The sequence below is a fragment of the Lupinus angustifolius genome, chromosome LG11, assembly GCF_001865875.1.
Source record: "Lupinus angustifolius cultivar Tanjil chromosome LG11, LupAngTanjil_v1.0, whole genome shotgun sequence".
NCBI classification, from domain to species: domain Eukaryota; kingdom Viridiplantae; phylum Streptophyta; class Magnoliopsida; order Fabales; family Fabaceae; genus Lupinus; species Lupinus angustifolius.
Genome location: NC_032019.1, coordinates 31,969,631 through 31,995,785, shown reverse-complemented (window position 1 = coordinate 31,995,785; position 26,155 = coordinate 31,969,631). Strand labels below are relative to the sequence as shown.

At 32.0% G+C, this 26,155-nt stretch overlaps 2 protein-coding genes across 6 annotated transcripts; one reads left to right on the top strand and one right to left on the bottom strand.

The window, feature by feature from the left end:
- Nucleotides 9,172–16,245, top strand: LOC109359056 (vacuolar-sorting receptor 1-like). Of its 2 annotated transcripts, none has more exons than XM_019603568.1 (13): nucleotides 9,172–9,760; nucleotides 10,845–11,540; nucleotides 11,926–12,014; nucleotides 12,337–12,406; nucleotides 12,488–12,571; nucleotides 13,147–13,223; nucleotides 13,350–13,431; nucleotides 13,769–13,851; nucleotides 13,986–14,052; nucleotides 14,553–14,681; nucleotides 15,017–15,123; nucleotides 15,943–16,051; nucleotides 16,117–16,245. In XM_019603568.1, exons 1-12 carry the CDS (start codon nucleotides 9,460–9,462, stop codon nucleotides 16,039–16,041), a joined length of 1,884 nt encoding a protein of 627 aa, XP_019459113.1. In that variant the 5' UTR covers nucleotides 9,172–9,459; the 3' UTR covers nucleotides 16,042–16,051; nucleotides 16,117–16,245. The 2 variants fall into 2 exon arrangements, with proteins under 2 accessions (XP_019459113.1, XP_019459112.1); XM_019603567.1 differs by having other exon boundaries at nucleotides 15,943–16,054; nucleotides 16,120–16,245.
- On the bottom strand, nucleotides 16,411–21,475 carry LOC109361174 (protein FATTY ACID EXPORT 3, chloroplastic). 4 transcript variants are annotated; one of them, XM_019606528.1, is made up of 8 exons: nucleotides 21,454–21,475; nucleotides 21,185–21,414; nucleotides 19,967–20,357; nucleotides 19,450–19,617; nucleotides 18,706–18,752; nucleotides 18,568–18,596; nucleotides 17,026–17,125; nucleotides 16,411–16,628 (listed from the first exon to the last, which is right to left on the bottom strand). In XM_019606528.1, the coding sequence occupies exons 2-7, from the start codon at nucleotides 21,410–21,412 to the stop codon at nucleotides 17,038–17,040; spliced, it is 951 nt and encodes a 316-aa protein (XP_019462073.1). In that variant the 5' UTR covers nucleotides 21,413–21,414; nucleotides 21,454–21,475; the 3' UTR covers nucleotides 16,411–16,628; nucleotides 17,026–17,037. The 4 variants fall into 4 exon arrangements, with proteins under 4 accessions (XP_019462073.1, XP_019462071.1, XP_019462074.1 ...); XM_019606526.1 differs by lacking the exon at nucleotides 21,454–21,475 and having other exon boundaries at nucleotides 21,185–21,453; XM_019606529.1 differs by lacking the exon at nucleotides 21,454–21,475 and having other exon boundaries at nucleotides 16,411–16,615; nucleotides 17,022–17,125; nucleotides 21,185–21,447.

Here is a 26,155-nt window from a genome sequence, read left to right as displayed (position 1 = left end):
ATAAAACACAACATATATTGGAGATAAATATTTAAACATGTTTCTACAACTATATTTGAGTGGAAAAACACTGAATTTTTTAATATGGAAATAATAGAAATGACATGACTAATAGCCTTGATTCTTATCATGGTGTTATTATTCATCCAAAATAGGTGGATTATGAAGCAGAAGTGATATTCAAAATGGATGAAGCAGAATTTGATAAAGACAAAGACATGTAGGATAAATTCAAGTGCATAATCCACCTATAAAAGTGAAGAAGCATAATGTATGATTCTTAAATAATCTAGGTCAGTCTATAAAAGAGAGTTAGATTCAAATCTAAGAACTACATTACATAATGAAAATGAAATAATAGGGTCTTATGGATCAAGTTATATAATCCAAAAACAAATTGTTCTGTAGGCACAACATTTGTTCAATGATAGGACCAAACTTCTTAAATATTATAGGCTTATATATATACATATACATACATATATATATATACTTCGTTTCCTTCATATACATAATTTCCCTTGATATTGTACCTTCAGTCAATAAAGGAACCATGGATCTAATGCAAAATACAAAAAACTACTTAAGTTTAGTTACTTCAATCATAAATTTAGATGTAAGGCATTCATTTTAAAATGAAAAATGTTCTTGCTAATTCACACATATCCATTTTGGACTCTATGAATTGAAAGGCCATGATGTACGAGGACATGTGATAAAATATTATGAGGACATTGTGAGAAAATATTATTTGCGACAACGGGGATTTGGGGACAGGATAACATTCATAAAACTAAAAAGAAATATAAGAAGCTAGTTCTATCAGAAATGTTGCAGCATATTCAACCAACCCAATTTCTAACATGAAAACCATCACATTTTATGAGTATCACACATAACACATCCAATAATTTTCTCACAACACTCTCCATCTCTTCAATAAAAAAACCCATTTTTTTCAAAATAGAGACACAATTCTATGCATAACACATATTTGTAGCATCCAAGTTCATTAAATTAAAACCGCAATACATAAACTAAACCAAATTCTATAAAAAGGAAGACAAAAATCAAGAAGGTAATGTATGAAGCATAGCGTGACTTTTTTACCGGTTTTTTTATTGATTTTATAGGTTTGCTGCGTGGAAAAAAATGAAATGGAAGAATGGAAAATAAATTGAGTTTATGAATTTTTTTTCATTTCAAAATATGAAAAACCTTCCAAATAGTTAAACAGAAATATCTTTTGCATTAAAAAAAGAACTCACTTAATACTACTCTCCACAATCTTAATATAAATCACATATAGAAAAGCACAAATGAAGTCGTTAAAACAAATTATTATTGTTAGCAAGCAATTTCTCAACTACGGCTTCGTGAAAACAAAAAAAAATACAAAAAAACTTGAAAAAATGAAACCATCGAAGCCACGCACACACAGTTTCTCGTAAATCCATGAGAACACAAGTACCAATCAATGAATAAAGTGAAATGACGCTGAAATGGAGAGTTTCCGGTGACTTGCACACTCAAATCGAAAGCAAAATTAATAGTGTCGGTTATCATTGACTGTATTGGGAAACAAATAGAAAATATTAGATCGAAGAATAATAGAGAACGAGTATGTACCAAAACAATGCCGAAAAATCAAAGATGGAGGTCATCGGCGTGTGGATCAATGGCGAGGAGTAGTAGCATATCAAATGGAAGAATCAGAGCCGACAGAGAAAAAAACGGGAATGAAATGGAAGAATGATATATTTGGGGTTTACTACATGCTGATTAGGTTTTGTAACTATCTATTTAGTTAATTGTCTAACTCGCCTGTTTGATTTATTTTTTATGGTTTCAATAACCTCCACACAAAAACCTCCATAAAATACAAAATTTTGTGTAGCGGGATATGAGTTTCAACCGATTGGTAATGAAGAATATTGGCCCCTTATTCAAGTCCAACATTCATTCCCAATTCGGTTATGCGTAGGAAAAGAAGTGGAAAACCAAAGAATACACACATTCACAATGAGATGGATGAAACTGAACAAGACATCATTTCTCTCTTCTTTGCACCCAATCATTATCTGATGTCTTCTCATTTGGCTGTGAAATTATGGGAGCATTGGCTGAGTTATACCCCTTAACATATCCACTATGATGAAACTCCTCCTACTCATGATTTTCATATACCTAAAACTAAGTCACCATAACGAACTCAAGTGGATACTTATTCTCAAGCACATACTCCATCAACTACTCCTTAACAACAATTATCATCAATCTCCATTGCCGATTTAGGGAAGGGAAATGAAAAAAATAACACTCCCACCCCATTGTTGATTTAGGGGAGAGAAATGGAAAAAAGGTAAATCAGCTACTTTATTGTCGAGTATCCTAAAACTACAATACTTTGATAAATATTCAAAAAGGTGCACCAAGACTGTAATTTTTCAGTCAAGGTGCACCATTCAAATGAATTTGTTTGGCTCTGCATATGTGGGTATGAGACACGATAGCTCTGCACATTGACAGACATAAAGGACATTATTACTCTTCGTGTTGGTGTAGACAACTACTATAGAGAAGTGATGTTTGGGTGCAAAGAAGAGAGAAGTGATGTTTGAGTGCAAAGAAGAGAAATTTGGAATAAAATGGGTTTGGATGGGAGGATAAGAATTTTTCTACTTATTTACTAAAACAACCTTCGTTTGAATCTTAACTTGAATGAAATAATTAATGGTAATTTTTCTCAAATATTTAGGAACACATTTCTAAAATGCTCATTCATAAAAATAGATGGATTCATGTCAGCCAAACTATATATATGTTTAAAAAAATTTATATAATAATTAAAATATATAATAGTAATATTATTTTTGTTAGAAATTTTATGTCACTATACAATTTTAAGCCTCCAATTTTTCAAAAGATGCAAAGTTAGACCTTTTATCTATAGATAATCAACTTACAAGTTTGTTGATGTGGCTTCCATGTATGATGTTGGATGGGACTATTTAAATAATATAATATTAAACTACCTATTAGCTAATTTTTTTATATTTAATAATTAGAAATAATAAATATTTATTAAATATGTTAGTTAATTACTAGTAATTAATAATTATTATCATGGCAACCTTCATTTGAGCAATATACAACAAATTAATGTATGTGTTAGATTATAAATTTTAAACTATATTTTCTTGTGAGTTTAGTTTTGAAGATGAGTGAAAGGAAATTAAAGACTTAAAGCTTATGAGATGATTATGTAATCTTCCATTTTCATTTTTTGCCTCCAAAACTCAATTTATAAATAAACCTTTCCTTTCCAACATGGGACTTCAATCTCTCGAAAATATGCCAACAACTCTAACTTTTGTTCTAACATGGCTGAGACATGGTTGAGTGTAGGATTGATATGGTGGAATTATAAGTATTTTGGTGGGCGGGTTTTGGTTTTGTAAGGCGCTATTCCCTGCGGGTTTTATGTTAGTAATGCACACTATATACCCTGGTCACTGACTCACTGGTTTAGATTTGATTAGTAAACTTTGTCTTCATATTTCAGTTGAATAAGATGAAATTTAACTAAAATATATCTTTGGCAATGAAGAATGTCCAAAATTGCAATAAGAAAGAATTGAATATGGTTTATAATTAACCTCTAAAAGATCCATTATTATTAGAATGGACAGTCCTTGATTTATACGATACCAACATCACATTTGTCGTGACCCGATTTTCGGTTGGAAGATTAGCTCTACGACTTAGAAAAGGTCGAACTCAATTTCTACCCCCAATTATTTACGTTATTTGCGGTTAAAACATCAAAAACTCTCTTTTTTGTCCAATTAGGATAGTATAATCTTTAAACAGATATTTTGAGCTCGGGAATCGATTACAGATCAGGGAATGTATTAGCAATTCATCTGTCCGTATTAAAACTGTATGATCACTGAACACACTCACTTTTATACCCTCAGACAATTATTAAAAAGAAGTATCAAAGAAAAATATTTTTATTTTTACATTTATATCTTTTTACATTTATATCTCACAAGAGTTCATCTTACTCCTATGTACCCCTATGTGTAATAGGAAAATCAAGAACACATAGTTCTCATTTGAAAAAATGATTAATTGATTTGGTTGATTTTTTTTTATTTGAAAATATCAATTTGGTTGAGTTGATTTTTATTGATATGAAAAATATTTGCTAAAGATCTTTCTCCCATTGCATTACAGGTGGTAAAATAAGAAAAATATTTGTTGAATTTAATTATGTGATAAAATAGTTTTTTTAATATAGAATTAATAGTATAGAGATGGTGTCTTCCCATTTTTAGAAAATTTCATAATTAATTGAATAATAAAATAGTTTTTCTAATTATTTTTGGCATGGAATTAATGGCGTAAAAATAGTGTTGGTTATAAAGTTTCTTTTCATTCTAATAGAAGTTAGAAACAACCCAAACTATAATTATACTATAAAATTTCTGTAATTAATGAAGGTAATCATATAACCATTTTATTATTTAACTTATCAAATTATTTATTTATTATTTCAAAACAATAACAATAAAAACAGAATTGTATAAGAAAAATAATTATGATAATAATAATAGAACAGTGAAAAAATAGGAAGAACTTGAACCTATACATGTGTTCTTCTATTATAGCATTAGTGAGCAACCCTTGCAGTGTTGGTAACCCTTGATCCAGGTCATATAAATGTTCTCCAATTTTTTACATACAAAGCAAGCACTTCCTTTGCCATCATTGCTCCTAATAAACCATTCTAAAGAGACCACCAAGTAAGGGACCATTCTTGGAACACCATCAATCCATCGATTTCCACCCCAATAACAATCATTTACCATGGCACAAGAAACTTTGGACATCCCTTAGTAAGTTGATAACCTACACATCTCTAGTGAACGATACGCTCTGTTACAGCCATACATGGAGATACCAAATGTCTTACATGTACTCTTACACGTTTACTCACCCCCAACTTTCAACTCTGTCGGACACTAGGGATTCAGACCCAAAACGCACCTAGTTAAGCTGTGAAGACTAGACTTACCATCTCCTTCCATTTACTTGCTTATCATTATGTGAATTGAAAGTGCCATAATATGAGTGAATTATCACACCCGTTACAAACTGACCTTTGGTGAACTTAGTGGCTCTGTGATATTATGTTGTTGAGACTAAGTATGGTGATCACATCTTCTCTCTTCCTGCCGTTTTCCTTTTTCATTATTCTTATTAAAAATATATTAGAGAATATTTTTGGAAGATGATAGTTGGTTTGGAAGTTAGGTTTGTATTAGTTACTTCCTTTGCAAGCTTTCTTTTCTTCTTTTCTTTTGTATAAATAAGTCATATTGGTTCACTTCTTATTCATTCAATTCCATGATAATAATGAAAAATGTTACATTTTAATAGAGGCTTTGATTCTCTATTCTTTCTTTTTTTCTTCTTTCATCTTTTCTTTCTCATTCAAACATGACTCCTTTCAATTAGTTTGTGCCCTTTTGTTTTTAACTTACAACAAGCAAATGGTTTTGTAACTTGCTTTAAAAAAAATGTTAGTAACTAAAAGTTTTCTCATGGTTAAGAATTGAAGTTAAATTTGGTCCATGATATCTAATACAAATGTTATTTTTTGATAAAAATATGTTATTTTGAAATCCTTGTATTTGTTTTGGTTTTATAAATATGCCAGACAAAATTGAGTGTTCACTATTTAGATTAAGAAGACTAGCTTCTAAAAGCACTTCCCTAATGACTTCTATTATCATGAATATGCCTTGATTTCTCATATTAAAGCCTAAACTAAACTAGTTACTATTTGGCAAGCAAGTAGGAAGCTTGAAATATCTACAAAATATATATATAGGAGGAATTCGTTTACACTTAAGTTAAGTTACACTAGTTATATCTAATCTTAATTATTCATTTTCTTAAATCCAGCGGACCATAACAGTGAGTGAAATAAATAATGAGAGAGAAAGATGAATCTTAAATAACTTTTAAGTTTAACTTATTTGGTCTGTTGGATTTAAGAAGATGGATGACTGAAATTGAATGTAACTAATATAACTTAACTTGGGTATAAATGAATCTCTCATCATTTATATTTATATATATATATATATATATATATATATATTGTTATAGTTTTGAGTTAGATGAGGGTGGTTGCATTTTCTAATGTGGAGGGCAGGAAAATAGGTTTTGCTCTTTTTTGTAGGGACGACTTCATGCATCAATGCCAAAATTGTTTATGATTGTCAAACTAAGTTGGTAGTTGGCATAGGATTTTGGAACATAAGCAACTTTCTAGTATTAATGCTTAGTTTATATATGTGTTGGAAAAATATTGATATCCAAATTGTCTCACAAACTATGTCACAAACCAATAATATTAAACCAAAAATAGAAAAAATAATAAATATTTAATTTTTTAATTGACAGAACTATATTTTATTTGATCTAAAATATGATTTATGATACAATTTGGGACAAAAGGTTATTATCTTTGTGTAGTGGTAAAGTTCTACCCCTTTTTTATGAAGATGTAAACATGCTTGAATGCAAGATTGAAGAGACAAACATGCATCACTTAATGTTTTGATGAAGACAAAGGACATACAAAGGTTGATGAAGACAAAAGAGTGAAGAAGACAAAGGATTAACAACATGCACAAATGTTGATGGACAAGCTTGATAAGATGAGCAAATCAACAAACAACAAAATATCAACTAAAGTCAAGACTCAAGAGTATACAAGGCAAAGCATGCAAAAGAAGATCTAGGGGTTAAGTATTGTTTATATCTTTATTAGATCCTAAGTTGCTTGCTTAGTAAGAGTCTAGGCTAGGATGAACCCCAATGAAATCCTCACAAGCTAAAATCAATCATATCTAAAATGAGACACACATACATACATGATTTACATGTACATGCGTACATACATGATTTACATGCACATACATACATGATCATATGTTTTGAATGTATTTAAAAAATATTTTTAAATCATGTTGCATCATCATTAGGTTATAAATCATGGAGGAGGTTCATTCATCATTTAAAATGTGTTTTAGAAAATCGTTAATCAATTCACCATTGGGCTAAACACGTTAATCCATTAAATGGTTAGTTAATCGATTAAGGTGGTTAAGCTGGTAACTGTTTCTGTTTTCTGTTATTTTGAAGAAACTCGTTAATCGATTAAGGCTTAACATAATCGATTAACTGCAGTTAAAAACATAACAGTATATCATTAACCCAAGTTTTTCATATCGGTTCATAACTTAACTTTGAGAAAAATTCAGAGGGTTAGAACACACTTTTCGAAAAAAAAGAGTTTACAAATTATTGCGAAAATCTAGAGCTCAAACTTTCATGTATTTAGGAAAGATTTTCTAAGTGTTCTTTCAAGAAAAGAAAATGGTCAATTCTTTACAAGATACCCGTTGAGCTTTCATTGTCAAATCTGTAAAAAGAAACATGCATCTCACGCATTGTATTTCTGTATTCGTGAGATCTTTTAGGGTTCTTAGATTCGTAGAAGATTGTATAATCTGCATATTGAGGTGCATATGTAACTTGAAGAATTATTGTTAGACTTAAGCAATAACACATTCTCTTGGTGTGTTCTATAACCAAAGAAAGAGAATAGGTTTGGGAAAATCCTAGCGGCGGTTAGGTACGTGTCTTCGCGAGAAGCAAGAGGTCTTGGTTGTAAGCGTTTTTCTTGTTGGGGCTAGATCGTAAGAAATGTTTTCTTAGGCGATTAGAATGGTCAAATCAAGAAAGTGGTGTTTAAGATCCAAGAAAGAAGCATCTTGAAGATTCCATAGTAAAGATAAAATTTCCCAAGATCAAAAGGGGAGGCCTGGATATAGTTTGCAGTAAACAGCAAACGAACCAGGATAAAAAGCCGAGTCTTCTTCTTTTTCCCTTATCTTTTTATATGTCCGCATTACTTGATTTTCTTAACTTGACATGCATACAAATCTCTGATACTTGCATATTCTGTATATTGCATTTATTGTTCTTAATTGTTTATAAAATTGCATGTAAGTTTGGTTGAATCTTAGTAATCTTGGATGACCGAAAGAATTCTATTTATGATGTAATTGAACCAGTTAATCGATTAAGTTGTGTACATAATCAATTAACTCAGATATTTTAATCGATTAAGTTTGTCTTTAATCAATTAAACATTGTATTAATTTGTATAATTTCTGTGTTTATCAAGCGACAATAATTGAGTATCCATTACATATTCTTCCCCTCTAGGTGAGTGACAGTGCCTTGTGGGACCTAACATTTTAGATATATAAATATTAAAACTCTACTAATATTGCCTAATGATTCCATATTTGATATGAATTAAAATTGAGTTTTTGCTTATTTTTTAAAAACAAGCTTAAAAATATAAATTATGTACATAAACTCAATTTTTTTTGAAATAATAAGCAAAACGTAGAAGCTCCAAAATTATGAGTTGATTTATTTGTGTTAGCTTATTTATTTATTTCAATTTTTTCACTTCCCATTTTACAACTTTTATTTCTACCTTACCAAATCAAAACAAATTAGTTTATGTTCAGTTTTCAGCTAAAATATCCAAATAAAACAAATTTTAATCTCACCGTTTATAAAATAAAACTAAAAGCATAATCCATATCAGATATAAGTTAAGCATGAATTCATTTGATGTACACAAGAGTTACTTATTCCCCATATCATTTGTCATATATAAAAAAATAGTTATTTATTAATTTTTAGTTAAAAAAAATCTGCAATCAATTACAAAATAATGAAAATATAGAAGATGTGCACGCCTTTCTCATATCATCTATTAACTAACAATAATTAATTATTACTCATAACATTAATTGCAGATGCCTGCCATGCTCATTCTATTTATCAAGTACCAATAATATTGAATGTAAATATTTTTATACATTTATAAATTACTAATTATTCACACTTAAATAAATTGAGTGGTGGTATTAAGTATTAACAAGCCAATATATATTAATCTCATAATTACTTTCGCATGTTGCTTGACTTTCACATGTTGCTTGACTTTCTCATATTTAAGTAATAACAACAACTAGTTGAACAAGTTCAATTTCTTTTTTTTCCACCATTTTTTTATGAACTGCTTTTTTTATCAAGAAAATTCAACTACTCTTCTGGATTTGATCTAATCTAGTCTTATTCCTCTTATCCCTCTTCTAAGGTTTAGGGTTGTAATCTCTCTCTTTCAAAAAGCCTTTTTTGGCCTTATTTCTCTTTTTCCTCATCTTGGTCACCTTCCTTATTCTATTTCCTCTTAGTTTTATATAAAAAAGTGCATTTAATGCACTTTAATTTATTCATTTTTTTCAGTTTTTATTGATTTGGGTCTTTCTATCTTTTGAATAAGAGTATAAGATGAGTATAAAGTTAAGTTTTTTGTTAAGTATTAGTATTTTGCTCTTGTGGGGTGATTGTTGTTTTGGAAGGTTTATGGTGGAGAAGAACAATTTGAAAGTGACTTCTCCAAAATCATTGAAGGGTGTGTATGAATGTGCAACTGGAAATTTTGGGATTCCTAAGTATGGAGGAACATTGATTGGTTCTGTAGTGTACCCAAAGGTGAATCAGAAAGGTTGCAAGAGCTTCAGTGATGTTGATACTTCTTTTCAGTCCAAACCTGGAGGGTTCCCTACTTTTGTTCTTGTTGATCGTGGAGGTAATTAATTTATCAATATCCCAGATAGATTTTTTTAATTAAGTAAAGTTATTATTGTAATTTAGAATATAGTGTGTATTAGAACCAACTTGTGGTGTAAGGCACAGCTACATCCGGATGGGGATCACCTGTCCCATTCCATTCATACATTGACATATGGAATTAACATATTATTTTAATAAAATAAAAATAAATTGAGATGTTATTTTTGACTTGTTGGCAAGCACTAATTGGTGTGGTACATGGGATAGGAACTTTTCTGGGACAGTGGATCCCGTTCCCAGCTACATCCCCACAATCACCAAAAAGTCAATTATTAGGAGGGACAAACACAAACCCCGAAAGATACTAGTTCATTACCATAAGCTGAGCTGAGAAGATACCTTCGGTAGTACAAAAAAGTGTGTATTAGAGTTGCCATTGTTTTTTTTCTTCTTTTATGCTATTTGTGGCAACATGACATGGAAAGTTGAGGTTACTTATTTAATTGGATTGAATCACCTCTTTATAGTAATTTGGAATATATAATTGTTCTAACTTAGTTGGCACTAGGAAGTAGGATCCTCGTAGGTTTTCCCAAAATGATGTGAAAAGTTAATGAATGTAATATCTATGCACTGTTAGTGTATAAATTTATACACATTCACTATATTATCTATCATTCATTTGTATTTTAAAGAGTCGATAAAACATAATGGTGGATGATGCAGTAACAGTGTATGAAACAATGTATAAAAACCCACGTACATTTTTTTTTCCAGAGTTAATTTGAATTTATTAAGAGATTTTTTAAAAAATGGTAGCTTCAATATTGAGGTTAATGACTCAGTTTCTTTTGTCTTTTGAGTTTATGTAAAGTTTCTATCCTTTTTCTTGGAGGGGATTTGGTGATAGGAGAAGAGATAGTAAGTTCAATATTGTAAATTTGTAATAGAATCTAACAAATAAAAGGCAAGTTTTCTGGTTTTGGTACCTATTTTGCCTCTAGATTTTATGCTGTCCATGCATTGGTTGATAGAAATTCACAAACATATACAAAATTGGCTCTGAAGTCTAAATTTGTTTTCTCTGGACATTTTGTTAGATTGCTACTTCACATTGAAGGCATGGAACGCACAAAACGGTGGAGCAGCAGCTATTCTTGTAGCTGATGACAAGGCAGAACAATTGATCACGATGGACACTCCTGAGGGTGGGAGTGCTGTAAATGATGAGTACGTCGAAAAGATAACTATTCCTTCTGCTCTTATCAGCAAATCCTTGGGAGATAGCATCAAGAAGGCTCTGTCTGATGGGGAGATGGTTAACGTAAATCTTGATTGGAGAGAGGCCCTTCCGCATCCAGATGATAGAGTTGAGTACGAGTTATGGACGAACAGCAATGACGAGTGTGGGCCAAAGTGTGACACTCAAATTAATTTTCTCAAGAGTTTTAAAGGGTCAGCTCAGTTACTTGAGAAACAAGGGTTCACTAAGTTTACCCCTCACTATATAACTTGGTTTTGCCCCGAAGCATTTCTCTTAACCAAACAGTGCAAGTCTCAGTGCATAAACAATGGGAGGTACTGTGCTCCAGATCCTGAGCAAGATTTCAATAAAGGGTATGACGGAAAAGATGTTGTTATTCAAAACTTACGGCAAGCTTGCTTCTTTAAAGTGGCCAGCGAAAGTGGAAAGCCTTGGCAATGGTGGGACTATGTGACTGATTTTTCTATCCGTTGTCCGATGAAAGATAATAAGTACACAGAAGAATGCTCAGATGATGTTATTAAATCTCTTGGTAGGATAGACAGTCACTTCATGTTTCTTTACATTCACTTTGCAACTGGCTTGTGTTTTTCTTTGGTGTTTGATTTTCCATGTCAAGCAAAAGTTATATAATGCTTTTAATTTCACACAATATATTCATGTGATTTCTTATTTTATATTAGGAACTCCCATGCTCTTTCAAATGCTGCAGCTTCGGTGTAGATGTAGAACAAAAAGAAATTTTATTAGCTTTGTTAGAAATATCTCCACCATTTTTCTCAAATCCAACACAACATTTATATCTTTAATATTTCAGCATAAACTTCCTTCTTGCTATCTCATATGTTATGAGAAAAAGGGTTAATCACATTATTCTAAGAAGAGATGTTCTGTCCACTTTTTCATTTACTTTACAGGTTTTGATCTGAAGAAGATCAAAGATTGTGTCGGCGATCCTCATGCAGATGTTGAAAACCCAGTTCTTAAGGCTGAACAGGATGCACAGGTTGATATTATAACATTCAAATCTTTCTTATGGTTTCTGTTGAACTGAAGGACTTTTAGATAGGGAACAGGGGAAAGAAGGAGTAGAGAATTAAGATAATATGAGATTTATGTTATTTGATGTGTTACAAAAGTTAAACTTAAGAGTTCTACTTATTATTTATTATAGAATCCTGGTCATGAAACATATTCTGAGATATAAGGAACATATTTTCAAATATTTTTCAGATTTCCTAACAGTTTCTTTGTGAGCTTGTTCTTTCAACCAGGCCATTATGTTGTTTTATGATTGTATTTTCATTTTGTTCTAACTTTGGATTCAGATTGGCAAAGACTCTCGTGGTGATGTTACTATTCTGCCTACTGTTGTTATAAACGACAGACAGTATAGAGGTCCGAGTCAGCTTTTCTAGATACGTTGATAGTTATTTAACTGTGTTCTATTGTAATTTTGGTCTTTAACTAAATTTATAGGTAAGTTGACAAGAGCAGCAGTTCTCAAGGCAATCTGTTCAGGTTTCCAAGAGGCCACTGAACCACCAATGTGCTTAACTACAGGTCTTTACCTTTCTCTGAACTATCCCCCTCCCCCGCAAATAACTCATCTGGATTATTTGTCGGCTTCTATCAACAGGCAGCTCTTAGCTGGCCTTGCCATGATGGTAACGTCACACATTGGAAAAAAGTGACAAGTTGAAATCATATAAGGGCTCAACAAGATAAGAGAAACATGATAGGATAGCCTTCCTCTGTTGTTGAAATCCAGGTTTTTGTGAGCCAGCATGGTAGGATAAGGCTATCTTGTTGTTATATCCTATTCACCTAGTGTATTTTCCGCCCATGGGAGGAGCTCGGTTAGAAGTGAGCAGAGGATAGGATAGTGCAATTTTTCAAGTCCACTGATGTTGTTTTTCACATATTCCATTAGATGCAGATCTCCCTGGTGTTTTAGGCTCCCTAATTCTAACAATTGAACCATTGCAGACATGGAAACAATTTGAATCTTGATCTATGTACTCTATACAGGAATTTTCTGGATTTAGATTTGCATAAGTCGTAGGAGTGTTAACAACTGACTCATTGAAATTGAATCGTGTTGAGAAGCTAATGATTTTGTTGGTTATTCTTTGCAGATATGGAAACAAACGAATGTTTAGAAAACAACGGTGGTTGTTGGCAGGACAAATCCACTAACATTACTGCATGCCAGGTATTTGTTTAACTTGAATTTTTCAGGCATATTTATGTGAAAAGATTATCACTTTTTTTTATCTCGTGTGGGGTTTGGTTCGTCTGGTTTTACCATTATTTATTTGTTTTTTCCTCCAAATTTTAGGACACTTTCCGCGGAAGAGTATGTGAGTGCCCTCTAGTACAAAATGTGAAGTTTGTTGGTGATGGATATACTCACTGTGAAGGTAGATTATTTTTCTGAATTTACATAACTTGTTCCATTCTCCATTTACATTTTTCAAGTCCCTTTCTGCCAAATTAAGTGAACAAAGGGAAAAAACACATTAGCTCCCCTTCACTTTCAAATAGAATAGGCTTCATCATCTTTGGTGCTTTGGGTATATATTTCTGCTTCCCTTTGTTTTCTCTTCACTTTTAATTTCTTTCTATGTTATTGTTAATTTGCTATGCTGCCTATTTATTTTGTTGTCCTTGCTGTTGTGTTGGAGTTGGAGGTTGAGACGTTTCTATTTATGTTAATTTGAAAATAACGTTTCTATTTATGCTTTAATCTCTTAACAGCTTCAGGAGCCTTGAGGTGTGAAATCAACAACGGAGGTTGTTGGAAGGGAGCTGAAGGTGGCAAAGCCTACTCTGCTTGTATTGTAAGTTGTTATCATGTTCATTCTTTTGTGCTCCACACCCTTTTTTTTTAGTGTGTTTCTGAGGGCTACGAGTGAGTATGGTATGCTAGATATTAACAATCATCTGTTTCGTCGTTTCTTGATTGATAATGCAGGATGCCCATACAAAAGGATGTACTTGTCCACCAGGGTTCAGAGGTGATGGAGTCAACTCCTGTGAAGGTACTCACTGTCCTAAGTTTGTTGAATTAGGGTGCATTTGGATAAACTACTTAATTAAGCGCTTATCCGATAAGCTATTTTGGAAAAAACTAAGAGTTTGCTTGGGTAAACAACTTAGTTAAGTGCATATTCAATGTTTATCACATGAGAGCTTATAACCTTCTTTTGACCTCTTTTCATATGCTCATCCAAGTACATGTTTAAGTGTTTAGATGATAATATAATCCCAATAAGTTCTTGCAGATGCCTCCTAAAAAGAGCTTATTTTCATAAGATTTTATGGTTATAGCTTACTTTCTTAAGTTTTTCTCATAAGCTCAAATAAACCCAAACAGTATCCAGTGAATGACAAACACAAACATACATCAGATAAAGTTACTTACCTGCGCAAAATGCTTAAATCTGATCCAGATTCCTTTAGTAGTTGTTAATCACGCTATTAACTATACTAAAAGTATGATACACTCTTTTCATTATTTCATGTTCTGATTATGTTGTAGATATCGACGAGTGCAAAGAGAAATCGGCATGCCAGTGCCCAGAGTGCAGATGCAGAAACACCTGGGGGAGTTATGAGTGCCTATGTAGCAGTGGTTTGTTCTACATGCAAGAAAATGACATGTGTATTGGTGAGGTTTTATTTAGTTTTTTATATCTCTTTCTGTGCCATTTTCGAAACTCGGCTTTCTGGATGTCAAGGTTTTTTATGATCATATATATTAAGAGATGATTCTTTAAGGAAATCACAACTTTGTACTGGTCACTCAATGATACTTATTTGACAACTTAGTCTCTATCAAGGACGAATTTTTTGACCAAAAAGTATTGTTTAAGCAGAACATAACAAGATAACAAACTACTCCCTCCGGTTCTTATTATAAGACACTTGCAACAAAGTTGTACATATCAATAAAATTAGTTCTTTTTCTTGATTTTTTACTCTCTTGATATGTTATAAATGCAGGTAAATATAGTGCTTCAGTGTCAAGTGGAAGTTTCATTTGGATGCTTATCCTCATGTTGGGTGTTGCTGGTGCTGGTGGATATGCATTTTACAAGTACAGGATCCAGGTAATTGGTTCTTGCCATTTGAAATAGTAACAGTGCAGAATCTTTGCATTTTTCATTGGTTTCAATTTGGTCCATATAAGTAATTTATTTTTCAATGCAGCCTATATGAACAATTATTTTCAATCTGATTCATGTTGTTTATTATTTTTGCCGGAGTTCAAGTGTAGGCATCAAACTGAAAATGATTTAACTTGTACTAAATGCATGGCTATCATTTTTAGTTTGGCCCTTATAAATGTGACAATTATTTTTAATGTCCTATTCAACTCAAAAATGGTATTATAACTATAACAAGTGATGATCAAATTGAAAATAATTGTACATTTGAGTGGTATGAAGTGTCTTAGAAGAGAATAAATTCAATATAGGAGATAAGAATATCATATTGGTGAGTGAACACACTAAATAAGATAAGATTAATAATAAATGTGTTAGGGAGAAAATTGGGATAACTTCTATTGCAGAAAAAAATGATAGAATCGCATCTTAGATGGTTTGTACATGTACGGAGGAGACCATTAGAATCCTCATTAAAGAGTGTGTAGTACAATTTATAGAGGCATAGTAATATCAAGAAAAGCCATTGTTGAGACGATTAGGAAAAGTTTACAAATTCATGATTTGTACCAAAAGATCAAGGATTCGATTTTTGTGTGTGACAAACCAAAAAAAGTCTATGGTTTGTCAATGAATATAATTTGTGATTATTTATTGTTTGGTGGATGTAGTGGAATGGGATTAATATGTAATTGTTGTTGGATAGAGAAAAAGTTGAAAATGATAAAATATCGTGTTGAATTTTATTGTAATATTTTGCAGAGTTATATGGACTCGGAGATAAGGGCAATTATGGCCCAATACATGCCTTTGGATAATCAACCAGAAAACTCTAATCATCAAGTTCATCATGATATCTAGAAGATTTTGGTTAGTTCTTTCTATGAGACGGGAAAGATTAATCCCAAAATTGTGACATAGCTTTTTAGTTGTTTATTACTACGGAAATAAGCTATTATTATACTTGAGGCTCAAATCAGCAGATCTCTCACATGGATGATTTGTTCCTTTTGTTAATACCCTACGTAGTTCTTTCTAAAGTGGTTGTGACATTATGTTGACTTATTTCTGAAGTACTATTAGCAATAGTAACCATGTAAGCAATTTCATTAAGCACTTATCTAATAATTATTTTCAAATAAGCTAAAAAACTTGTCTTCATGAACTACTACGAAATAAGTCAAACAACTTATTACTACATTGGCATTTAATAAAAATCGAACACTCCTGTAAAAGTAATGCTTGATTATTATTGAAGGTAACAAAAAGTCAATAAATAAAACCAGTTCATGAATCCCACCTCCAAGCTTTTGCAACAATTATAAATTCTAATATAATCCTAACAAATCACATTTGTGCATCACAAATAAACGTGAATTTAGATCTAGATTTTTCCATGTGTGAAACCACTTCACTTTGTAGAGAATCTTTAATCCTCGTGATCCACCCTGTAAATAAATAAACATTAGAATTTACTCTATTCAAACAATATGGAAATAAACTTACAATAAGCTGCTTTTAAAATAATTTATTACATTGACACATCAAAATAAGTTCATATGTTGAAAAGACGATGATGCTCTTATTTCATTATAGATTTAATATGTATACATGGAAAGTTTTTTACATTATCAATAAATCATATATCATTCATATATTAATCATCATTGACTCTTAAACAAAAGTTATACAAATCAATGGTGGATGATATATGACAATGTAAAATACTCTACCCTATCGGTGCATAAATTTTAATCTTTTTCGTTATTTAATTTTGGTGAAAATTTATTGTGGAGAAGAATGGAATATCTACCAAGTGTTTTATAGGCTAACTTACTAACTAACCTTATCAGTGAACTAGTTTTCTTCAGCACTTTCGAATCCCTTTTGTTGCTGTTCCCCATCCACTACAATTCTGTAAACATAAAATGCCACTACCGCAACACTGCAAATTTCGAACAAAGTTATTACATGACTAAATTGTAATTACTATGAAACATCAAAGCGTTGGAACAAATAAAGAATGTGAATAAACCAAATGCATTCACTTCACAACCTGCATTTATGCTATTTATAATTGAAAAAGTTGCCAGCAATAAAGACTTAAGACAACTTGATAAATCTACACCAACAACAACCAAGCCTTTAAACCTGCTTATGTGTGTTCGATGTTATACATCTTAAGCCTGGATAAAATGTGAAGGTTGTGTTAGGCAGTCGACAGCCAACGTAAAATTTTGTCAAATCTCTAGGATATTGTGATCAACGAGATATGACAATGTGATAAATCTAAGTAGAACAAAAAATGAGTGAGCTTAGACAATTAATTTTTAGTTCCTTTGCTTAGAACTATCTTTCCGCCAAACCTAGTAATACTCAATGTAACACAGTTCACCATCTTTAATAGTATTAAAGAAAACTGGTTTTAATCCAACCTTGTTGAAGTATGTCTTCAAAGTGAAACAGCATCAAGAGACTGAGAATATTGGTACTTAACAACATTTCGTGATTGGAAACCATATTTGAAAAGGGTAGGGTGGGACTAGGTAGTCAATTGCGGATAGCGGAACATAGCGGTCGAACCCAAAAACACTACAGCGGGATAGCGGGTGGCGGGATAACCGCTATAACTAAAGGGAAAAAATATAAGTAATTTATATTCTAAACATATAAATATATAAAGAAAAACTTTAAATACACAAAATTATATGTTAAACCCTCCACATATAAATATACAAATATACCAAAGAACATAAAAATACAAGGAATTCATTAAAATTAGAAAAAGTTGAACATGTAGAGGGAAAACCAAAAGAAATTCATAGAAGGAAAGGGGCAGAGGGGAAGGGGAGAGGGAAAAGGGGGAAGGGGGAAGGGGGAGAGGATTTCATGTATTCTGCTGCAGAAAGAGGAAAGGAAGGAGAACATGAAGTTTTTCACGTTAGAAGAGAGAAGAAGAGGGAGCAAAACCCTAAAAAAACCTTGCCATGTATTAAAAAATAAGGGCAAAAAGGGTTTTTTCCTCATTAAAAACTACGCTTCCACACAGCCTTGCTGCCACGTATTAAAAAATAAGGGCAAAAGGGGCATTTCCCCTTTAAAAATTAGGGTTCCATTGCATAACCTTGTTGGAGCGGGTTCTGACCCGCGATTTGGCCAGGGAGGTCACTGCTTTCTGACCTACGACAGGCGCGACGGCCATCCGCGCCGCTACACTTCCCTCTGTTGCGGTGGAGGGCCGACAACCACCGCAACGCCGCTATCCCAACGCGATAGCACGCTATTGACTACTTAGGGGTGGGATGAAAAGCTAGTGTGGCCAATTAACAATAACTCCTTTGAAGATAAACAAGTTCATATACAAGTTAAAAATAAATTTTGAAGAACCTGATCAAGGCAGTCACATAAGATGATCCCTGCAAAAAGATATGAACAGAAAACATTAGAACCTTGAAACCTATATCAGTTATATTGGCATAGAAGTTTGATTAGTATGTTAAATATTCAGTACGAATGATGTCTTACTCTGCCTATTGTGCTTATCTCCCGCAGGGACAATATGCTTGCTATTGCTGCAAGTACAACAAGTAATTTCAAAGCACTCTCAAGACTGAGAAGAAACCATATAACTTTGTTGAAAAAGAAGAATTCAAATGGGGAAAAAATAGATTTGGACAAAAATATGATGCTGTTTAAAGATTGGAGATGGAAACATCATCTAGAAAATACATAAATATTGCCTTATTTCTGTTTTAAGTACATGTTCGACTACAATAACTTTGGTGTAAAAATATTGTGAAGAAAAACAGTCAAAGCAGATTGACGGTATCAATCATTCAGCATAGCAAGATTTTAAACCCTACAATGTACAATAGTTCCATGAAACAAGTGCAAGTCGGTAAGTATTAAAACGGTCAAAAGGCATTTCCAAGTCATACTCTGAAGACAGAAGTATACGAAATTATGATCAGAATTTGTCAGAAAAGAAATATGGCTTCCCCAATCACGTATAGGACACCTGGAACTTGCTACTCCACCAATCCACTTTTTGCAAAATTATAACATTCTTATCAATTTAGAAGTTCATGCATAGAACAAAACCAACGTAATGAGCTTTACAAGTTAAATCAGTGGTTAATGGTAGGATGATACATATTGCCAATTCTTAAAAGGATGAATATTTAATTTTCATCTTTTATAACTCCTATTTACCTTTACAACTCTATTAGATGCAACACTTTTTATTACATTCGAAGCATATGTGGTTACCTGCTTGGCCCTTCAAAGCTCGAGGAGAAGGTTGTCCTCTCTTATATGCTTTCAAACTTGAAATGCTCAAAGCCAAGAGGGCACCACCTAAAATCACTCCAAACCTTATGGCTGTAGTGCTTCCCGTTACCATAAAGTTAATGAAGCCACCAAGAGAAAGTATCAAACCTGAAAAGAACAGGATTGTCCTCACATAAATATTAAACTCGGTAATAAAGTCTTGCCATCAAGCACAATAAAAGTGATATCATAACTCTGAACATTTAGACGTATTGGAGGGAAAGGAGGCAATAAAATCTTCCCACTCAGCATAATTGAAGCCATATTATTACACTTCGAACATATCCATTTTTTGGGTACAATTCTTTTTTTTTTTTTGGTACAATCGAACATATCCATTTATTAATCAATATTGTTAATGTTAGGAAACAGACTTCGAGAGGAATTGCAAATTTCAGAAAATATTTTACTACCATGTAAACTTGACCACACAGCATACATATTATTATTTACATACCATATGGCACACCAACATAGAAGTCGCGAATTCCAGATATTCTACTGAGATCATCAGTTGGGGAAGTAAACGTTTCGACAACCTCCTTGACCTCGGGAGAATTCTCAGTAGCCTTGTTTAAATACTCTTTACCTTCTTCAGTGAGTTCCTTTGCAGTCACACTCAAATCCTGCTTTGCCTTGTCTGCATGTATCTTCAGCTGTTCAGTGGTATCATTCAAAATCACAACTGCTTTCTTAGAATATGCTTCATATGCTTCCTGAGAAACACCTTGAAACTTCAAGGCTTTCTCTTTAAAGGTGTCTAGAGAGCGTTGCCATGCTTCTTGTGACTCCTCAGTTCCATCGCTGGCCTCACTATCTTCCTTCTCCACATCAATTTCACGATGTTCCTACATAGTCCCAAAATCAGATTATTCAACTCACTATGTGTTTGGAGGGAATTTCTATGGTACCCGGTGAATACTTTTCCCAACACGAGTTTCCATGCATTTCATTAATGATTTCCTTGAGAAATACGTAATTTGTCCTTGATAAAAATTACACCTCCTAGGAAATGAAAAATCCCAACTTGATCCTTGCAAATCTTGTCAATCAAATTAGTCTCTTCAAGACAAATTTCAAGGACACATTAATTTCTGCTAGGGACCCTTTGACTAGAATTTGTTATTCTTAGGGAAACAAGTTGCAACCTTTTCATTATCAATTAACTAAATTGAGGGATGCATTTTTTGTAGGGAAGGAATTTGGGTATTTACTTCAAATTGTGTACATGGATTAGTTTACAATGTTTGTCTATAAAACAGTTTATAATAAAAACCTTATTAAGAGAGTATTAGAAAATAAATTATATTTATCCACGCTAATAATCAAAAGAGGAGAAATGGAAAATCATGAAAAACCCCCAACATATTCTAAATGCCCATGTTCTATATATCCCCCCAATAATAATTAAAACCAATAGTCAATAAAAAACAAATATGCACCGACATTAAAATTGAAGAATATTGAAACATTGAATGGACAAAAGGGTTTCAACTACACTACCCGATTTAGCAAAACCAATTTTGTTCTCTACTCTCGTTTCTTTTCACCCTATTTTCATAAACTTATGTTATAAACATTGAAATATGCATTAACTTTCAAGTTGAATAATGGGATTTCAATACAACAGAACCCATTTCGCAAAACGAATAAAGCTCGTAACTTTTCATCTTACCGAGTCTTCGTTCGAAGCTGCGAACGCAACAGTTAAGTGATTCCGATAGTTTCGACGATGATTGAGGGTGGTAAGGGAATTAGGGTTTGAAAAACGGGTGAGAGTGAAACGAGGCGTTTTGAGCAAGGGGTAGAAGTTGAGAGATGAATGGAGAGCGTTGTTGTTGTTGAATGGAATTGAGAAATGGGTATGTATCAGTTTAGGGTTTAACACAGAAACTGATTCCATCGTAGAACAAGTTGATTGAGAGAGAGAGAGAGGGAGAGAGAGAGAGAGATTGAAGTTGTAGGGAGATGTAGGTTACGAGGTTGTTGGAATTGGAATTAAAAGAAATTTCTGTGAAAAAGTCCTAAACGAGAATAGAGAAAAAGAGGCGGACCATGGGAGAAACATTTATCTACATGTGTTATTTTAAGATTTTTCTGGTACTACCAAATTTATCATCTATCCTCTAGAATTAGTCTCACGCAACTAATACTTTTCGGATAAGTTGTTCTTTGTTATTCTTTCTTTTAACAATGTTACTCTTAAGAGTCGAACTTTTAACTAAGGGTAAACATAGGCTAAGTTGAGATGAGTCAAGACTTGTCCTTTTTTAACGTGAAGTGATCTTAGACTCGATTAAATGTAACACTTACTTATTTTAGATAAAGTCTTCTCAATATTATTTATTATTATGAATATGTAATTTGACATATAAAATGATATATGTATATATGATAAAAAAGTTAGAGAATCAATGATAATTTTGACCAAAAAGATATTATTACTCTCTATACATTTCAATTTGAATAAAAATATATATAAACATGATGCGTGAGTGCTCATGGGTTAGGTAAAACCCGGTATGTTCCCTACCATATCCTAAATATTGACCGATTGTAATTTTTGAATCCAAACTCAATCTTAGACCCTATGAAAACTGACCTTATTCGGGCTTGATCAAGTCATATTAAGTGAGTGGGTAGGACTAAAGTTGCTTACCTCTAAACCTTTTAATCTTTATCTATAGACTTTACATCACTAGTAACATTTTGTTATTACTACAATATAAAGCATGATTTGCATGATTATAGTTAAATTTAAGTCTTATGGTTATAATAAAAGGACGACACATTACCAACTCACATTAATAAGATGACATTGGATCACTATATTGTGTTAAAAGGTACTAAAAATTAAAAGCTTAATTGTGTTAAAAGGTACTAAAAATTAAAAGTTTAATTTATATAAGTGATATTTGTTAGAAGTGGTATTTAGTTATTAAAAAAGGCTGCACACATTATACACCGCGCACGCTTGAGATGTATGTAGCGTTTTATATATTTAGCATTTGCTTGCTTCCTTTACTAAAATGAGACTAATGTACAGTAATATTCTCTTCAGAAACTTTTTTTCCACTAGATTAAAAAAATGCAGTACCATATTCTTTGCCTACAAGTCCTCTCAAAGAATAGGAGTAATAGTAGGGAGACAGTAATTTTCATTATCAACCGTGATTGAGATAAAGGATTGTTTGTTCGAAATTATTTTCAAAAAATTAATTATTTTTTCTTTAAAAAAAATCGCATTTGGAATCTTGTTGTGATCTATGGTATGATTTTTTTCCAATAATCAGATTTACTTAAAAGTAGCTAATCTATACTATATATCTATATTTACATATAAAGGTAAAAGTCTCAATTAAAATCGTTTTATACCAGCAGATTGAACTGGTAAACTGGTTCCAATACTGATATGATACAATAATTATATCGGTTATACAATCATATCAGTCAAAATTGGCTAAAACTGGTCATACCAGCCGATTTTCAATTGAACCGTACTGGTCATACTGACCGATTTTCAATTGAACCATACCAGTCATACTGGTCATACCGACCGGTTTTTATTTAAAAATATTTTTATAATGAAAATAAAAATATTAGTTTTTTATTGATTTTTCAACATCAATGTTAACTAGTGAATCATCAATTGAACCATTATATCACTATTCCACCAGTATCTTAACCGATTTGATGATGGGTATATATTGATATCATTGAGTACAACATTAATTTATAATCCTAGGTAACCCACCACTATCACATTAATCATCTTTCTCACATTAAATTAAACATTATACTAAAGATAAAAAAATATAATATAAAGTACATTGAATACAAAAATTATAATATAAAGTACACACAATATAAATAAATATATTCTAATTTTTCAAAATAAAATTTATAAAAATTGAATATTTAATAGTATATAATGTGGATTGGTAGGCACAAATGTCTTCAATACATTAGTAAACATAAATCTGAATAATGAAAAGTCGTAGTGTGACACATGTTGTTAGTTTATAATTGGTTTGAAAGTAAATAATTTATTTTTGGAAATAATCCCAAACAGATGCCGACTTAAGTGTTTTAAGAATTTACAATTTTCGGTGAAGCATATTTTTGGTCATAGGCCTTGAAATCTGGCACCTAATATCTAATGCTGCTATCATTTAAATGCCAAAGTAGCTTGCTTAAGCTTCAAACAAAAATGGCTTTCGATGTGTTTCTAATAATTATTATAAAGTAACTAGAAAGTGGAAAGAGTCAAGGAAGGGATAGATTCTAGCAACTCCATTGTTTATCAAATTATAATGTACCTTAATTTTGGATCATAACGAAAGCAAAGAACCAATGACCACGTACATTAGTAACCACATAGTATCACCAAAGAAGCATAAAAAGCAACAAGCCCAGACCCACAACAACTACAAGATTTCTACAAAACTTCAAACCATAAAGAATATGAAGAATGTAAAATCTCAAAAATCATGTATTGTAACTTAATATTTTTATTTTTATTATAACTTACTTATTAAAGAATATAAAATCTCATATTATAGTTTCATTTATGATAAAAATAAGTACAATAATATAAGTCACTTTACTTTAAAAATGTATTGAAATGCTAATTAAGAATGAAAACATAACTTTATTGTCATTATATTATCATTGTTAGTGTGATAACTATTATTAATATTGTACAACTACATATTAAGATATTTGATTTTAATGTGAAAAAGATTTTTGCTCATGACTTTGTCACGGTTTTGATGAAGACACCAACATCACCAAAAAGAAGAAAGTGAAGAATACTTATGAAGTCAAAGAAGACAAAGCTTCAAGACAAATTAGTCTAAGTTTAAATAGTTACTATCATATACTCTTGAATATACAATAGTAGTAATGCTCAAACTATTTAAAAAAAATTGAAACACTTCAAGTATAAACAAAAAAAATTTCAAAAATAGTGGATAACAAGTTACTAGATCTAAATAACAAGTTACATGAGTGAGAAAACCAATTATCCAACAAAAATTGTGCAGGGTAATCGATTACTGTATATGGGTAACAAGTTACTCAGTTCTGGCAAAGTTGGATAATCGATTACTCAAGGTTGTAATTGATTACTCTAATTAAATTTTAAATGCTCAGTTGGATAACGAGTTTGGGTAATCAATTACTGAAGTCTGTAATCGATTATTAAGAGTTGTTGCACCAGTTTTTAGATTTCAAAGTGAATGGTTTTCATCCCAAACGAAATGGTTTCATTCCAATCAATTCCTACCATTTGTAAGAGGTGTTATGGCTGGTTGGAAAGCCTATTTAAAGGCATTGAAACTCATGTACAACACACATATAACTCTCACACAACTCTTACACAAACTTTGAAGTTAATTCTAAAAAATTTCTGAAACATTTTTCTGCACTTATTACAACTTGTTCTTAAACTTTGAAAGTGAATTTTCTAAGTTGCTTTAAGTAAAGTGTTTCAAAAGTTTTACAAACTATAAGAGCGTTATTACTTAGTATACAAAAGAGTTATTGGATTGCAAGTGATATTACATTTCATACTTGTATAGACAATCCTGCCATTGTTGTATATTCTTCATTGTTATTGCAAATTACTTTCTTTCACAAGGGTGTGATAAGAAAATGGGATAGAGTCACTTGGAAAATGTATTTTCAAGAGTGATATAAGTATTAGTGAGTGTGTAAGGTACATAGAAGTCTCAGGGTGAGATATTGTAATTACAACTCATAATATTTAGTGAAGAAATCTCTTGTGCTGCAAGAGTACTAGACGTAGCCTTTGGTGGACAAGAAGGTGAACCAATATAAAATTTTGGTGTACTCTCTTCTCCTTTATCTCTTGATTTTTATATGTTAATTTTATGCATAATTTCTTCGCTGCACTTAACTCTTAATTTTGCAGAAAAAGTGGCCATAATTTTAAGTCAACTAATTCACCCTCCTCTTAGTTGCAATCTTAGTCTTACAATTGGCATCAAAGCTATTTTTGAGTAAGATATTCTCAAATCTGATCCTATATCGAAGATGGCCTCAAGATCATTCCTAGGAGAAGGTTCCAATATCAACCGCCCTCCAAGCTTTGTTGGAGAGTGCTATGACTTTTGGAAAATAAGAAGGAGGATCTTCATAGAATCTGAAGACTTGGACATATGGAATGTAATTGAAGAAGGACCATATGAACCCTTCACTGTACAACATCGTAAGAGAAGTAAATAAGGTGTAGTATGATCTCAAAGCAAAGAACATCCTCACATCAACACTTCGCATTGACGAGTTCTTTAGAGTATCAAACTGCAAATCCGCCAAAGAAATGTGGGATACTGATGACCAATATATTACACACTATTCATAACCTTAAATTAACATGATTAATGACTCTTGGTGCCTAATTGACTTTGTTTCACATGGTTTAGTGTTTTAGACTTTATTGGACTAATATTCCTAAAATGAGTTAATTTGGGATTATTTGGCCTCATTAAATCTATTATCATTTTCAGATCACATTTGGCACCAATGACATTTTGGGCATTATGGAAGTCGAGGATATGTGTTGAAGTGAAGATTGTATTTTTAATTTAGGAGTTTTTTTTATTGTAATTTAGCTTTGGGCCCA